The following is a 16,959-nucleotide window of genomic DNA, read 5'->3' as shown; positions in this document are numbered from 1 at the left end:
CAGCGGCAGCTCCAGCTGATGGACAGCAGCAGCTGCCTGGGACCAAAATACCAGCAGGGGAACCGACCCAAACAAGGTTCCGACCCGTTCCGGTCCGGAGGGGCGGGGTCACCCGGTTCCCCTCTGGGTCGCACCGGGGAGAGACGGCTGAGTCTCCCTCAGCCCGTCCTGCGGTACCGGTCCGGTCATGGAGCTGTTTGACGCCGGGGTGAAAGGTCGCGGCCTGCGGGCCAGCAGGGAGTTCAGCACCGGGGAGGTTCTGCTGGCCGAACCGGGCTACGCCGCCGTGGTCTACAGCAGGTGAGCCGGTACCGGACGGGTTCTGCTGCGGGGTTCGGAGGATTTAAAGGCGTTTCTGGGACCTGATCTGGTTACCATGACGACCGTAACACGAACCGGACCGGACCGGACTCGGCAGGAACCCAGCTGGGTCCGAAAAAGATTCAGGTTCAATAAAAATAATCTAAAAATCAATAATTAATCCTTCAGTTTGGTGAACTAAAGATCCGGTCAAAGATCCGGTTCACTGAACTACAGAAAGAAATATTGAACCGATCGAAGTTTGTCTCGGTTCTGATCGATTTCACCTGATCAGAATCAAACACAGATGCGATATTAGAAGATTAAAGGTTTTATTTAATCAGGACTTGAGGTTCTTCTGCTTTGGTGCTAAAAATCGATCTGATCAGATTTTATCACCAATAATCAGGTGATGGAATCGGTCAGATTCTCCGTCGTCACGACTTTAAAGTTATTTCATCTCAACACTAAAACAAAGTAAAAACTGGACCTGAAGGTTCTGCTGACACCGGATGGAACCAGTGAGGTTGCGGGTTGCTATCCCATAATGGTGGGAATCACCATGGCAACCAGAGAGTCAGTCATGAGTTGCATCACCACCGGTTTAACCGTCTAATTTAGCTGCTAGCATAAGGACAGAACCTGCATTAGCTCCGTAGCTTAGCGTGCCAGCTGCTAGCATAAGGACAGAACCTGCATTAGCTCTGTAGCTTAGCGTGCTAGCTGCTAGCATAAGGACAGAACCTGCATTAGCTCTGTAGTTTAGCGTGCTAGCTGCTAGCATAAGGACAGATCCTGCATTAGCTCCGTAGCTTAGCGTGCTAGCTGCTAGCATAAGGACAGATCCTGCATTAGCTCCGTAGCTTAGCGTGCTAGCTGCTAGCATAAGGACAGAACCTGCGGTAGCTCCGTAGCTTAGCGTGCTAGCTGCTAGCATAAGGACAGAACCTGCGGTAGCTCCGTAGCTTAGCGTGCCAGCTGCTAGCATAAGGACAAAACCTGCATTAGCTCCGTAGCTTAGCGTGCTAGCTGCTAGCATAAGGACAGATCCTGCATTAGCTCCGTAGCTTAGCGTGCTAGCTGCTAGCATAAGGACAGAACCTGCGGTAGCTCCGTAGCTTAGCGTGCTAGCTGCTAGCATAAGGACAGAACCTGCGGTAGCTCCGTAGCTTAGCGTGGTAGCTGCTAGCATAAGGACAGAACCTGCAGTAGCTCCGTAGCTTAGCGTGCTAGCTGCTAGCATAAGGACAGAACCTGCATTAGCTCTGTAGCTTAGCGTGCTAGCTGCTAGCATAAGGACAGAACCTGCATTAGCTCTGTAGCTTAGCGTGCTAGCTGCTAGCATAAGGACAGATCCTGCATTAGCTCCGTAGCTTAGCGTGCTAGCTGCTAGCATAAGGACAGAACCTGCGGTAGCTCCGTAGCTTAGCGTGCCAGCTGCTAGCATAAGGACAAAACCTGCATTAGCTCCGTAGCTTAGCGTGCTAGCTGCTAGCATAAGGACAGATCCTGCATTAGCTCCGTAGCTTAGCGTGCTAGCTGCTAGCATAAGGACAGAACCTGCGGTAGCTCCGTAGCTTAGCGTGCTAGCTGCTAGCATAAGGACAGAACCTGCGGTAGCTCCGTAGCTTAGCGTGCTAGCTGCTAGCATAAGGACAGAACCTGCGGTAGCTCCGTAGCTTAGCGTGGTAGCTGCTAGCATAAGGACAGAACCTGCAGTAGCTCCGTAGCTTAGCGTGCTAGCTGCTAGCATAAGGACACATCCTGCAGTAGCTCCGTAGCTTAGCGTGCTAGCTGCTAGCATAAGGACAGAACCTGCATTAGCTCCGTAGCTTAGCATGGTAGCTGCTAGCATAAGGACAGATCCTGCATTAGCTCCGTAGCTTAGCGTGCTAGCTGCTAGCATAAGGACAGAACCTGCGGTAGCTCCGTAGCTTAGCGTGCTAGCTGCTAGCATAAGGACAGAACCTGCAGTAGCTCCGTAGCTTAGCGTGCTAGCTGCTAGCATAAGGACAGAACCTGCATTACCTCCGTAGCTTAGCGTGCTAGCTGCTAGCATAAGGACAGAACCTGCAGTATCTCCGTAGCTTAGCGTGTTAGCTGCTAGCATAAGGACAGAACCTGCAGTACCTCCGTAGCTTAGCGTGCTAGCTGCTAGCATAAGGACAGAACCTGCATTAGCTCCGTAGCTTAGCGTGCTAGCTGGTAGCATAAGGACAGAACCTGCATTAGCTCTGTAGCTTAGCGTGCTAGCTGCTAGCATAAGGACAGAACCTGCAGTAGCTCCGTAGCTTAGCGTGCTAGCTGCTAGCATAAGGACAGATCCTGGATTAGCTCCGTAGCTTAGCGTGCTAGCTGCTAGCATAAGGACAGAACCTGCAGTAGCTCCGTAGCTTAGCGTGCTAGCATGCTAGCTGCTAGCGTCTCTGTGCTTTGTCCCAGTCTGGCCTCCCAGGTGTGCCACAGCTGTTTCCGGCGCCAGGCCAACCTGCACCGCTGCGCCCAGTGCCGCTTCGCCCACTACTGCAACCGGACCTGCCAGACGGCCGGATGGGACGACCACAGGCAGGAGTGCGCCGCCATCAGGAAGCTCGGCGCGGCGCCCAACGAGGACGTCCGGTGAGGTTCTGGTTGTTCGGTCTCTCCACGGCGCTACACGTCTGAGCGCCGCGGTTAATCCGTGTCTCCCTGCAGCCTGGCCGGCCGCCTGCTGTGGCGCCGGAACAGAGACCAGGGTTTGGCGTCGGACAGCCAGCTGCTGGCCGTGGACCAGCTGCAGGATCACCTTCGGGACCTGCCCGAAGACCAGCTGGGGGCGCTGCAGGCCGACGTCCAGACCTTCCTGAGGTTCTGGTCCTGTGGGTCGAAGCAGCACCCGGCCGACTTCATCGGCCACGTCTTCGGCCTGGTCAGTCGGCTCCGCCCATCTGCGCCGGTCCGCCGACCTCTCCGCTGACCTCTCCGTGTCTCTGCAGATTAAATCCAACGGACTGACGCTTCCCGACCAGAGAGGTCTGCAGACGGTGGGTCTGGGACTTTTCCCCAATCTGAGCCTCGTCAACCACGACTGCTGGCCCAACTGCACCGCCACCCTCAACCACGGAAAGTAGGTGATCCTCTAGGCTGGGCGTAGAAAGGGTCGGAGGTCATGGAAGCAGTTCAGAAGGTCTCTGTCAGGCTCGACAGAGACCTTCTGAACTGGTCTGGACATGCAGGAGGTGAGACAGTGGTGAGGTGTGAGGGACAGAAACTCACTGATCTGCTTCCAGTAGGAAACCTGAAGGTTTGGATTCGCTTCACTTTGGGGAAACATTGAACAGAAATGAATTCACCAGACTGACGTTGAAATGTCCTGATGTCCAAAGAAACAGCCAAAGACAAACCGATGAGACACTGAGACACTCTGCTCTTGGTTTTGGGTGTTTTTGTGGACCGGGTCTCTGGTTCTGATCCAGATTCAGGTGTTTCTCTGAATCCTAACAAACTTGATCCAGACTGGGACAGTCCTGTTCTTCTCTGGTCAGTCTCGTCCAGGGACAGGGACGCAGGGGGACGTGGTGTCCAACTCCAGAAAACCTTTGGATGAACGGCAGGGTCCAAACCGGGCAGGATCACAGTCCGAAACACGACAGACTAAGGGACAAACTGGAGAGACCAACAGAGACCGGACTGGTCTGTTGGACGTGGTTGGACATCCTCAGAGGACGGACAGTAGACATGTTGGATGTAGATCTGCTCAGAATGGACAAAGATGATCCAACTGCAGTTTGATCGTCCGAAGACGGATTTGGTTTGATCGTCCGAAGACGAATTCGGTTTGATCGTCGGTTTGATCGTCCGAAGACGAATTCGGTTTGATCGTCCGAAGACGGATTCGGTTTGATCGTCCGAAGACGGATTCGGTTTGATCGTCCGAAGACGAATTCGGTTTGATCGTCCGAAGACGGATTCGGTTTGATCGTCCGAAGACGGATTCGGTTTGATCGTCCGAAGACGAATTCGGTTTGATCGTCCGAAGACGAATTCGGTTTGATCGTCCGAAGACGGATTCGGTTTGATCGTCCGAAGACGAATTCGGTTTGATCTTCCGAAGACGGATTCGGTTTGATCGTCCGAAGACGAATTCGGTTTGATCGTCCGAAGACGAATTCGGTTTGATCGTCGGTTTGATCGTCCGAAGACGAATTTGGTTTGATCGTCCGAAGACGAATTCGGTTTGATCGTCCGAAGACGAATTCGGTTTGATCGTCGGTTTGATCGTCCGAAGATGAATTCGGTTTGATCGTCGGTTTGATCGTCCGAAGACGAATTCGGTTTGATCGTCCGAAGACGAATTCGGTTTGATCGTCCGAAGACGAATTCGGTTTGATCGTCGGTTTGATCGTCCGAAGACGAATTCGGTTTGATCGTCGGTTTGATCGTCCGAAGACGAATTCGGTTTGATCGTCCGAAGACGAATTCGGTTTGATCGTCCGAAGACGAATTCGGTTTGATCGTCCGAAGACGAATTCGGTTTGATCGTCGGTTTGATCGTCCGAAGACGAATTCGGTTTGATCGTCGGTTTGATCGTCCGAAGACGAATTCGGTTTGATCGTCCGAAGACGAATTCGGTTTGATCGTCCGAAGACGAATTCGGTTTGATCGTCGGTTTGATCGTCCGAAGACGAATTCGGTTTGATCGTCGGTTTGATCATCCAAAGACGGATTCTGTCCACCGTTGGCTGGTGTCCATTAGAGGACGCAGACAAATCGTCTCTGACAGAAATAAAACATTTCTATATTTGTCTTTTGCAGCCAATCAGCTGTGAGCTCCATCCTCCACTCTCCGCTGAGGTGCGTACCGCAGATCGGACCCGGCCGCAGTGATCAGGTCCACCCGACCAGAACTCAGGTCTCCCTGCGTTGGTCTGTGCAGGATGGAGCTGCGCGCGCTGGGGAGGATCCGCCAGGGCGAGGAGCTGACCATCAGCTACGTGGACGCCCTGAACCTGTCGGCGGATCGCCAGAAACAGCTGAAGCAGCGTTTCCACTTCGACTGCAGCTGCGATCGCTGCAGCCGCCATGTTGGCGACGACCTGATGGCGGCGGCTGCCGAGGCCGAGGTCAGTGAAACGTCCTGGGTTCGTCCTCATGGTGTCACCTCGCTCTCCTCACCGGGTTTCCCTCACAGCCCTCTGCGGAGGCGGTGAAAGAGGTCAGCGCCTTCAGCGAGGAGACTCTGAAGAAGGTGGAGGAAGCTCGTGGAGACGGGGATCACAGCCAGGTAGGCCTGGTCCTCCTGCTCGCCGCTGCCGCCTCAGTCTGAGTGTCTCTCTGCCGCCTCAGGTGCTGAAGTTGTGCCAGGAGTGTCTGGACAAGCAGCAGGACGTCCTGGCCGACACTCACCTGTATAAACTCCAGGTTCTGTCCGTCCTGGCCGAGGTGCTGACCTTCCACAGGAAGTTCCCCGAGGCCGCAGGATACGCTCGCAAGATGGTGGAGGGATACACGTGAGTACATCGGGTCTACCAGAACAAACGTAAAGTCTGAATGTTCCTGTTTTCCCGGAACATCTGCTCCACCAGCCTGTTCCCCTCCTGGCCTGTGGGGGCGCTGCACCAAGAACCACTGAAGGAGACGATTTCGCTTTAGGAGGATTGGAGTTAGCTTAGCATTCACACCAGAGCTGGACTTTGACTAGACACCCACCCTTCTTCCTCCCAAACAGGAAGCTGTACCACCCGAACGACGCCCAGCTGGGCCTGGGCCTGATGAGGTCAGGGGTCACCCACTGGCACGCCGGGCAGGTGGAGGTCGGCCACAAGATGATCTGTGAGGCGTACCGCATCATGATGGCGACTCACGGGCCGAACCACTCCATCACCAGGGACCTGGAGGTGCTTCCCGCCGCGCTCAGGTCAGTTCTGCAGGGCCGACCGGTTCTGACCCGACTCCGTTCCCCCCCCCTCCAGTCCATCCGGTCCCAGACGGAGCTGGAGCTGAAGGCGCTGGAGGAGCAGGACGTCGTCCTGGACCTGAAGAACCTGCCGGTGACCAGCAGCAGCAGCAGCAGCAGCTCCACCAAGGACTTCCTCCGCCAGCAGTGAGCGCCCAGAACCGGACCTGACCGGGTCCACCAGAACCGCCGCAGGCGGAAATATGAAAACCTCTGCAATAAAGCTGCAGCCGTTCATGACGAGCTCGTCCAACATGATGGTTTTTATTTACACTGCTGGTAAAAACAACAGACGGCGCAGAGCCAGACGACCTCAGGAAACCTGGGGGTCGTCTGCATAGAGAGGAAGTCTGACAGGAAGCAGAACCTTCACTTCCTGTTTCATATGGAAACAGCAGAAACACCTCGTTAAATAAGTTTAAAACAGGAAACAGGAAACGATTAGTGAACGTCCTTCAGCAGCTGCACACGGAGTCAAACTCCTGGATTAGGTTTCATTCCAGTCCAGATTAAAGTTCAGGTTAAGCCCCGCCCCCTGCGTCTCATTGGACGACGCACAGCTCCGTGCTGGACTGGTGGTGAGCGTCGGCCGCCGCGTCGTCGTTCCCGTCTCCTGAGTCCGCCTGGCCCGCGGGGGGCGCTGCGCTGTGCCGCAGCTCCATCAGCAGCTCCTTCCCGTCGCTCGCCGGCAGGTTTTCCAGGAAGTACTGAGGCGCCAGCTCCACCAGCCTGCAGAGGCAGAACAGAGAAACTGTCTCAGATTTATCATGTTTTCATGGCAAACTATCGAGTTTTGCTTTAAAACGTATCAACACAAATTTAAACTAATCTGTTTCCTTTCTGCTAGAAAATGGATTGATGAGGAAACATTTAGAGATTAGACAGTAAAAACTGACCATTGCTGCTCTGGCGTTAGCATGCTAATGGTCAAACTAGCATGCTAATGGTCAAACTAGCAAGCTAATGGTCAAACTAGCAAGCTAATGGTCAAACTAGCATGCTAATGATCAAACTAGCACGCTAATGATCAAACTAGTACGCTAATGGTCAAACTAGCAAGCTAATGATCAAACTAGCACGCTAATGATCAAACTAGCAAGCTAATGATCAAACTAGTACGCTAATGATCAAACTAGTACGCTAATGCTCAAACTAGCACGCTAATGATCAAACTAGCACGCTAATGATCAAACTAGCACGCTAATGATCAAACTAGCAAGCTAATGACCAAACTAGTACGCTAATGGTCAAACTAGCACGCTAATGATCAAACTAGAACACTAATGACCAAACTAGTACGCTAATGGTCAAACTAGAACGCTAATGGTCAAACTAGCATGCTAATGCTCAAACTAGTACGCTAATGGTCAAACTAGCATGCTAATGATCAAACTAGCACGCTAATGATCAAACTAGTACGCTAATGATCAAACTAGTAAGCTAATGGTCAAACTAGTATGCTAATGATCAAACTAGCACGCTAATGGTCAAACTAGCATGCTAATGCTCAAACTAGCATGTTACTGATCAAACTAGCATGCTAATGCTCAAACTAGCACGCTAATTATCAAACTAGTACGCTAATGATCAAACTAGCATGCTAATGATCAAACTAGCACGCTAATGCTCAAACTAGCACGCTAATGCTCAAACTAGCACGCTAATGATCAAACTAGCATGCTAATGCTCAAACTAGCACGCTAATGATCAAACTAGCACACTAATGCTCAAACTAGCACGATAATGCTCAAACTAGCACGCTAATGCTCAAACTAGCACGCTAATGCTCAAACTAGCACGCTAATGCTCAAACTAGCACGCTAATGCTCAAACTAGCACGCTAATGCTCAAACTAGCACGCTAATGCTCAAACTAGTACGCTAATGGTCAAACTAGCATGCTAATGATCAAACTAGCACGCTAATGATCAAACTAGTACGCTAATGATCAAACTAGTAAGCTAATGGTCAAACTAGTATGCTAATGGTCAAACTAGCATGCTAATGATCAAACTAGTACGCTAATGATCAAACTAGTACGCTAATGGTCAAACTAGCATGCTAATGCTCAAACTAGTACGCTAATGATCAAACTAGCATGCTAATGCTCAAACTAGCATGCTAATGATCAAACTAGTACGCTAATGGTCAAACTAGCACGCTAATGCTCAAACTAGCACACTAATGATCAAACTAGTACGCTAATGGTCAAACTAGCATGCTAATGATCAAACTAGTACGCTAATGGTCAAACTAGCATGCTAATGATCAAACTAGTACGCTAATGGTCAAACTAGCATGCTAATGCTCAAACTAGCACACTAATGATCAAACTAGTACGCTAATGGTCAAACTAGCATGCTAATGGTCAAACTAGCATGCTAATGCTCAAACTAGCATGCTAATGCTCAAACTAGCATGCTAATGATCAAACTAGTACGCTAATGGTCAAACTAGCACGCTAATGCTCAAACTAGCACACTAATGATCAAACTAGTACGCTAATGGTCAAACTAGCATGCTAATGATCAAACTAGTACGCTAATGATAAAACTAGCACGCTAATGATCAAACAACACGCTAACGATCAAACTAGCATGCTAATGCTCAAACTAGCATACTAATGCTCAAACTAGCATGGTAATGACCAAACTAGCACGCTAATGATCAAACAACACGCTAACGATCAAACTAGCATGCTAACGATCAAACTAGCATGCTACTGATAAACCTAGCAGGGTAATGCTGACATCTGTAGATAATTATGTTAATATTGTAAAAACTGCAGAATACAGACTCTAAAAAGGCCATTTACTGAAACATCAACACAGTCAGAGCTGTAATTAATCATCAGATTATCAGATTAATCCTCAGATTATCTGACAGAATAATCTCCTCATTAATCTGTAGCTCCGTCTCTGTCGTGTTCCTGTGAGGAATAAAGTTGCCAGAGACTCAGACTCACATCTGGGGGTGAACCTCGGAGGCGATGCGGATGCAGTTGTCCCGGGAGACGGTGAACTCGTGGTAGAGGACCCAGCTGGGAGGACTGGGAGGCGAACTGGGAGGTGAACTGGGAGGCGGCTGCCGGCAGCGGTAGGAGGAGAACGGGTGGAGGTGAGCGACGTGGCGGTGGGTCAGCAGGAGGTAGTTACCGGATCCGTCCACATCGTGAGCCACCTGAGGAAGAGGAGGAGGTCAGGGAGGTGATGAAGGGGGCGGGGCTTCTGAAGGCTGGACTCACTTTGAGGAAGAAGCCTGAGATGAGGGCGCGTTTGATGTTGGTGCAGTTGTCCTGGCAACCGAAGGCGGGCGGGGAAACAGGAAGCTCTATCCTCTGCATGACCTCCAGAAGCTCCGCCCTGATGACCCCGGCCAGCCGCAGCGCCGCGTGGCTCAGGAAGGTGGCGCCGCACCACGCCTCGTCCTCGTTATCTGTGGGGACAACAGAGGGACGTCAGGAGACCGAGGCACCGGGACAGAGGACCTGGGGGCCGGCGGCGGGACGCACGCTGCAGGAAGGCATTGTAGACGTTGATGAGGGTCAGGTGATCGCCCTCCGGGTGCAGCAGGGGGCGCCAGGCGGAGACCGCAGCTTCCTGTCTGCTGGGGTCAGGAGACAGGAAGCAGGAAGGAGCTGGAACAGAAACAGTTCAGTCAGAGACGGACGGTTCAGGCTTAGTAGTTCAGGTTAGAGGTGCTAGCTCTTTAGTTTAGCGTTGCTAGCTCTTTAGTTAGCGGTGCTAGCTCTTTAGTTTAGCGGTGCTAGCTCTTTAGTTAGCGGTGCTAGCTCTTTAGTTTAGCGGTGCTAGCTCTTTAGTTTAGCGGTGCTAGCTCTTTAGTTAGCGGTGCTAGCTCTTTAGTTTAACGGTGCTAGCTCTTTAGTTTAGCGGTGCTAGGTCTTTAGTTAGCGGTGCTAGCTCTTTGGTTAGTTGTGCTAGCTCTTTAGTTTAGCGGTGCTAGCTCTTTAGTTTAGTGGTGCTAGCTCTTTAGTTTAGCGGTGCTAGCTCTTCAGTTTAGCAGTCCTAGCTCTTTAGTTTAGCGGTGCTAGCTCTTTAGTTGGCGGTCCTAGTTCTTTAGTTAGCGGTGGTAGCTCTTTAGTTAAAGATGCTAGCTCTTTAGTTAGTGATGCTAGCGCTTTATTTAGCGGTGCTGGCTCTTTAGTTAGCGGTGCTATCTGTTAAGTTAGCGGTGCTAGCTCTTTAGTTAGCAGTGCTAGCTCTTTAGTTAGCGGTGCTAGCTCTTTAGTTAGCGGTGCTAGCTCTTTAGTTAGCGGTGCTAGCTCTTTAGTTGGTGGGCCTAGCTCATTAGTTAGCGGTGGTAGCTCTTTAGTTAGCGGTGGTAGCTCTTTAGTTAGCGGTGCTACCTCTTTAGTTGGTGGTCCTAGCTCATTAGTTAGCGGTGGTAGCTCTTTAGTTAGCGGTGCTAGCTCTTTAGTTAGTGATGCTAGCGTTTATTTAGCGGTGCTAGCTCTTTAGTTAGCTGTGCTAGCTCTTTAGTTAGCAGTGCTAGCTCTTTAGTTAGCGGTGCTAGCTCTTTAGTTAGCGGTGCTAGCTCTTTAGTTAGCAGTGCTAGCTCTTTAGTTAGCGGTGCTAGCTCTTTAGTTAGCGGTGCTAGCTCTTTAGTTAGCGGTGCTAGCTCTTTAGTTAGCGGTGCTAGTCTTTAGTTAGCGGTGCTAGCTCTTTAGTTAGCAGTGCTAGCCGTCTTGTTCCTTCTTCCCTCCCCATCCCAAAACAACAGACAGTCAAATCCAGTCCGACTCTCTGGATCCTTGCAGACCTCCTTCCTGTCCTTCCTCACCTGTCAGCATGGCGGCGATGGTGAGCAGCTCCTCCACGCAGTCGTACTCGCAGGCGGCGATTAGCGCCTTAGCTAGCGGCGGCTCCAGCGGCAGCTCCGACATGATGATCCCGACCTCCGACAGATTCCCGTCGTCGTCCAGAGCAGCCAGGTAGTCCAGGTCCTCCAGGGCCTGCATGAGCGACTCAGGAGCTGTAGGGACAGAGGCATCAGAACCGGGACCGGGACCGGGACCGGGATCAGCAGGCGGTACCTGGCCGGTCCAGGAACTTGCACTGGCCCATGTCTGCGATGTCGAGCCTCTTCAGCAGCAGAACCAGGTGGCTCAGGTTCTCCTCTGTGACTCTGGGCCCGCGGGCCTCCGCCATGCCGGACTCGTACCGGGCCTGGGAGTACAGCCGCAGACACAGCCCTACACAGGGGGACACACCGTCAGGAGACCTGCCCGGTCCACCAGAACCAGAACCAGAACCAGAGGCCTTACCGGGCAGCCGGCTGTTGACCCGCTGGGTCCTCATGTCCGCCTGGTGCCGGCTGATGCTCCTCAGGACCTGGGAGTTGGCCCGGATCTGAGGGTTGTAAACCTGGAAGCAGCACAGAGAGAAGCGCCCGGTTCAGAACCGACCCGACCCGACCCAGGGTTCTCCTCCAGAACTCACCGTCTTCAGCTGCAGACCCGTGTCCACCACGTATCGGACCCCCTGCAGGGAGAACGACGCCTCTCCCAGCGCGTCGCTGAGGATCACCTTCCTCCGGACGCCGCCGGCCGCAGCGCCCTCAGACGGGTCGCCGTCCTTCGGCTCGGCGCCGGGTCCGGACTCGTAGACCCGCTGGGCCAGGCCGGCCAGTCCGGAGTGGAGCGGGAGGAACCGGAGCGACCCGAGCTGAGGACTCAGAGCCAGAGACTCCTTCTGCAGCAGAACCAGACACTCCTCCACCTCCTGTACCGAGACAGGAAACCGGGTCAACCCAAACGTTTCAGAACCTCCTTCAGATCTCCTGCAGCCTCATTACTGCCCCCCGGTGGCCAGCAGAGGTAACAGCAGCTGGCTAATGCCACTTCCTGCTTCCTGGAGAGGAAACTAACGGGTTAACCCTTCAGGTCCCTTCGGGTCGCTGCTCTTTGTGTTCAGCCTGCAGCAGAACCGGGTCCGTCGGACCGGTTCCCCTTTGTTTAAAGCACAAAACCAACGGAACCGGCGGCTCGCTGACAGCTCTCAGGTTCCACTGGGTCACAGCAGCTGGTTTAACATCTCGTTATGGTTTCTATCTCCGTCTCGCCGCCGCCTACCTGGCCGTCGGACAGGAACACCATCACGTCTCCCTCCTCTCCTCTGCGGTGCAGGTCCAGCACCATGTGGCAGGCGGCCGCCGCCGGCTCCTTCCCGGAGGAGAGCTCCCGGTACATCACCTCCACCTGTTGGTGCGGGGGCCGCTCGGGGCCGTCCGGGGCCAGGTGTGGGACGGCGGGGCCCAGGAAGGCGGCGAGGCGCGGCGCCAGCGTCGGGTGGGCGAGCAGGACGACCCTGAAGCCGTCGGGTCGCTGGCGGCAGACGTCGCACAGCAGGCCCAGCAGCACGTCGGTGGGAACGGTTCGCTCCTGCAGCTCGTCCAGAACCACCAGGTGGTACTGCCGCAGCAACGGGTCCGACATCATCTCCTCCAGCAGCAGCGCGTCGCTGACGAACCTGCAGGGGGCGAGAGAGAGACTAAACCGATTCCTTGCTATGAACTCAGTCACATTAGAGACATTTCCTCTGGTTGGTGCGGATCGTTGTTAAGCTGGACCTTACTCTGTGATCTGCAGTGTAAAACAACCCGATGTGGCAGAACCACCTGAACTCGTATCGTCCCTCCCGGCCTCCTCACCTGAGCAGGCTGTCAGGTGTGCAGCTGTCGTCATGTGACACCCGGTATCCGACCTCCAGCCCCAGACTCAGGTCCATCTCGTCGGCCACGCGCAGCGCCAGGCTCAGCGCCGCCTCGGGGTGCGGCTGGGAGCAGCAGACCAGGCCGTGGGAAAACTCAAAGGACAGGGCGAACTCCACGCACCACTGGGCCACCTGCAGAGAGGGGGCACTGTTGAGCACAGGAGCAGGAGCGTCACAGCTTCCTGCTGCTGGTCACAGCTTCCTGCTGCTCTTCACAGCTTCCTGCTGCTCGTCACAGCTTCCTGCTGCTCTTCACAGCTTCCTGCTGCTCTTCACAGCTTCCTGCTGCTCGTCACAGCTTCCTGCTGCTCGTCACAGCTTCCTGCTGCTCGTCACAGCTTCCTGCTGCTCGTCACAGCTTCCTGCTGCTCTTCACAGCTTCCTGCTGCTCGTCACAGCTTCCTGCTGCTCGTCACAGCTTCCTGCTGCTCGTCACAGCTTCCTGCTGCTCTTCACAGCTTCCTGCTGCTCGTCACAGCTTCCTGCTGCTCGTCACAGCTTCCTGCTGCTCGTCACAGCTTCCTGCTGCTCGTCACAGCTTCCTGCTGCTCGTCACAGCTTCCTGCTGCTCATCACAGCTTCCTGCTGCTCTTCACAGCTTCCTGCTGCTCTTCACAGCTTCCTGCTGCTCTTCACATCTTCCTGCTGCTCGTCACAGCTTCCTGCTGCTGATCACAGCTTCCTGCTACTCATCACATCTTTCTGCTGCTCTTCACAGCTTCCTGCTGCTCATCACAGCTTCCTGCTGCTCGTCACAGCTTCCTGCTGCTGGTCACAGCTTCCTGCTGCTCATCACAGCTTCCTGCTGCTGATCACAGCTTCCTGCTGCTGATCACAGCTTCCTGCTGCTGATCACAGCTTCCTGCTGCTGATCACAGCTTCCTGCTGCTGATCACAGCTTCCTGCTACTCATCACATCTTTCTGCTGCTCTTCACAGCTTCCTGCTGCTCATCACAGCTTCCTGCTGCTCGTCACAGCTTCCTGCTGCTCATCACAGCTTCCTGCTGCTGGTCACAGCTTCCTGCTGCTGATCACAGCTTCCTGCTGCTGATCACAGCTTCCTGCTGCTGGTCACAGCTTCCTGCTGCTGATCACAGCTTCCTGCTGCTGATCACAGCTTCCTGCTGCTGATCACAGCTTCCTGCTGCTGATCACAGCTTCCTGCTGCTGATCACAGCTTCCTGCTGCTGATCACAGCTTCCTGCTACTCATCACATCTTTCTGCTGCTCTTCACAGCTTCCTGCTGCTCATCACAGCTTCCTGCTGCTCGTCACAGCTTCCTGCTGCTCGTCACAGCTTCCTGCTGCTCTTCACAGCTTCCTGCTGCTGATCACAGCTTCCTGCTACTCATCACATCTTCCTGCTGCTCTTCACATCTTCCTGCTGCTCGTCACAGCTTCCTGCTGCTCTTCACAGCTTCCTGCTACTCATCACATCTTCCTGCTGCTCTTCACAGCTTCCTGCTGCTCTTCACGGCTTCCTGCTGCTCGTCACAGCTTCCTGCTGCTGATCACAGCTTCCTGCTCCTGATCAGGACAAACATCCAGGAACGCTTTCACCCACAACCAGAAACCAAACAAACATCCTGGAGAACAGAGTCAATATTTGATCAGAGAGCAAGCAGCGGTCGCGGTCGCCATGGCAACAGACAGGGAGAGGCGTTACCATGGCAACCAGCCAGACGGGTGAAACCTCTGCTGGTCTGAAAACTACAACGTGTTTAGATAAACTGATTCTCTAAAACTGTAAACTGTCTGGAAACTAGAACTGATTACTCTTCATGGTTCTGGTCCATGAAAAGGTCCAACCAGGAACCAGCAGTGGGAACGCTAGCTAACGGCTAGCTCCAACAGCACTAAACATTACACATGCTAATGCTAAATGCTAACTAGCTATTTATCGTCCCTGATCGGTTCCCCCCCCCCCGTGTCTTCACCTCAACTCGGGCTGCTTTCATCAGAGAACAAAAACGCCGTTGCCACGACGACGTGCAGAGCTAACGTGGCTAGCCTTCCCCGCTGACCGGCGGGTTACCTGTGTGCTCTTCCCGGCTCCACTGGGCGCGCTCAGCAGCACCATGCTGTGGCTCTCCAGGTGCTCCAGGAGGCTCTGGCGCAGCCGCCACACCGGCAGCCGCCGCCGCTCCTCCAGCAGGGCGTAGTAGCGCGAGGAGAAGGGCAGGCCGTCGTACGGGTTGACCTCCAGGTCGCCCAGGCCTTCCTCCTCACCGTCGTCGTCGTCGTCCAGATCCCCGGACAGCAGGGACGAGACGGACAGCGAGTCCAGAGCCGAGGGGGCGGAGCCACGGGGCTGAGGCGATGACGTCATCGGTTCACAGGGGGGGGGGGGAGGAGCCTACCTGCAGAGGAGGACGAACCGTCGTCATGGCAACATGGACCAACGTGTTCATCAAGGCTTTCATCAGACAAGAAGCTCATCCAGAACCGGTCAGGGGAGAGCTAGTCAGAGTGGGCGTGTCTCTCTGCACTCTGGGCTCTGATTGGTCAGAAACCAGGAAGTTCTTGGTCAGTCCGGTCAGAGCTGCTGGTTCCAGGCCCGGGTCAGAGGTCATGACCTTTTGCAGCCCTGAGGGTCATTTTACCTTCAGTTCAGATGAATAAATTCATTTAGAAACAAATGAAACAGAAAAACCTGTTTTTATAACGTCTTTTATAAGACGTGTTTTTAAATTAAATGATTTTACTTTTGTTTTTTTTAGATTTGTACGTTTTAATTTTTACTCCATTGATCGATGATCAACACTGACGGCAGGAAGCGGATCCCGCCGCTATCCTGCAGGGGGCGCCGTGGAGCAGGACTCCATCTGAGGGCTTCCGGTCGGTCCAGTTCAGAACCAGAACCAGAACCAGAACCAGGCCGGTATGTCTGGGATTCATCAGCTGCTAGCATCTCTGCTGATCCTCCTCCTTTGCTTCTGCTGCCTGAGTGAGACGGTTTGGGGTCATAGTTCAATTATTTGAGGTTTTGCGATGCTAATCAGCTGCTATAGCGATACCTTGTTGCCACGGTTACGCGTCATTACCGTCTGAAAGTTGAAAAGCAGACATCCAGAGACAGCCTGGTTATAATGTTTTGCCTGGTCTAGTGGATCAGTGTGACGTGGGATGCTTCAGGAGGTCAAAGGTCACCTGGTCTGAGCGACCAAAGGGCGGAGCCACGTCACCGTCAGCTCCAGGTGACCGAGAAGTTTAAAATGTCCCTGCGGTCTTTGAACGCAGCAGCGTTCAGAGGCTTTCAGCCATAAACGGTTAATGTTCAGCCAGAAGCAGCGGAGTCAGCTGACGGTCCCACCAGCTCCAGGTAACCAGGAAGAACCAGAAATAACCAGAATAACCCAAAGAATAAGCGGCTAACCTGCCCAGCCCTCCCCCACCCCGCCTTACCTGCTCTGAGTCACACCGGGAGACAGGTGAGGAAACCCGGGGCGACGCTCCACCTCCAGCACCGCTGCTGGCCGTCGTGTCAGTCCGCTCCGGACATACCGAGCAACCAGCTGGAAAAGAACCGCGACAGGAGGCAGAGAGGGCGGGCATCCGCTCCCCGAGCGTCCCTGAGGATCCCGGCCGCTCCCCGGTGCTTCGGCTGACGGCTCCCGGAGACGACAACAGGCGGAGGAGGAGACCGGCTGCTTCAGCGACCGGCCGCCATGTTGGCTCTGCGCTGTCAGAGCCCGCGGTGCGTTCAGGTGTCCTCGGACGCCGCAGTGACGGACCCGAAACAATTATTTCGGTCGAATCAAATGAATAAATGTTTACTCAACAACGAAAATATTTGACTTTCGTTTTGAATAAATTATTTAAATGCTCTATTTTTCAGAAAGAGTCGGGTCGGTTAGCTTTTCTGCTTTTCTGCCACAATGATATTAAAAATAGGACAATATTTATTTCACTTCCTCCTAAATTTTTCTCCGACATTAAAATTTGTTGTGAGAACATTGTAAAGTGAAAAAAACCCAAAACAGAAATCCTGT

At 53.5% G+C, this 16,959-nt stretch overlaps 2 protein-coding genes across 2 annotated transcripts; one reads left to right on the top strand and one right to left on the bottom strand.

Moving 5' to 3' along the window:
- The first annotated feature begins 90 nt into the window (after positions 1–90).
- Positions 91–6,479, top strand: smyd1a (SET and MYND domain containing 1a). Its single transcript, XM_008424831.3, has 10 exons — positions 91–300; positions 2,743–2,919; positions 2,995–3,208; positions 3,276–3,406; positions 5,096–5,134; positions 5,217–5,403; positions 5,472–5,564; positions 5,627–5,790; positions 6,009–6,177; positions 6,253–6,479. The coding sequence occupies exons 1-10, from the start codon at positions 188–190 to the stop codon at positions 6,385–6,387; spliced, it is 1,422 nt and encodes a 473-aa protein (XP_008423053.2). The 5' UTR covers positions 91–187; the 3' UTR covers positions 6,388–6,479.
- On the bottom strand, positions 6,470–16,671 carry dqx1 (DEAQ box RNA-dependent ATPase 1). The gene is given in 15 exon segments (XM_008424832.3): positions 6,470–6,965; positions 9,201–9,415; positions 9,480–9,670; positions 9,747–9,872; positions 11,036–11,227; positions 11,289–11,447; positions 11,520–11,619; positions 11,695–11,976; positions 12,327–12,723; positions 12,905–13,098; positions 15,003–15,314; positions 15,316–15,327; positions 16,373–16,441; positions 16,444–16,476; positions 16,478–16,671. Coding segments are annotated over 15 exon segments (2,514 nt in total). The 5' UTR covers positions 16,523–16,671; the 3' UTR covers positions 6,470–6,778.
- Positions 16,672–16,959: the final 288 nt, after the last annotated feature.

The sequence above is a fragment of the Poecilia reticulata genome, chromosome 12 (genome assembly GCF_904066995.2).
Source record: "Poecilia reticulata chromosome 12, P_reticulata-male-v2, whole genome shotgun sequence".
Classification (NCBI taxonomy): Eukaryota; Metazoa; Chordata; class Actinopteri; order Cyprinodontiformes; family Poeciliidae; genus Poecilia; species Poecilia reticulata.
Note: the sequence above shows the minus strand (reverse complement) of the source record. Positions and strands in the feature narration are given on the sequence as shown.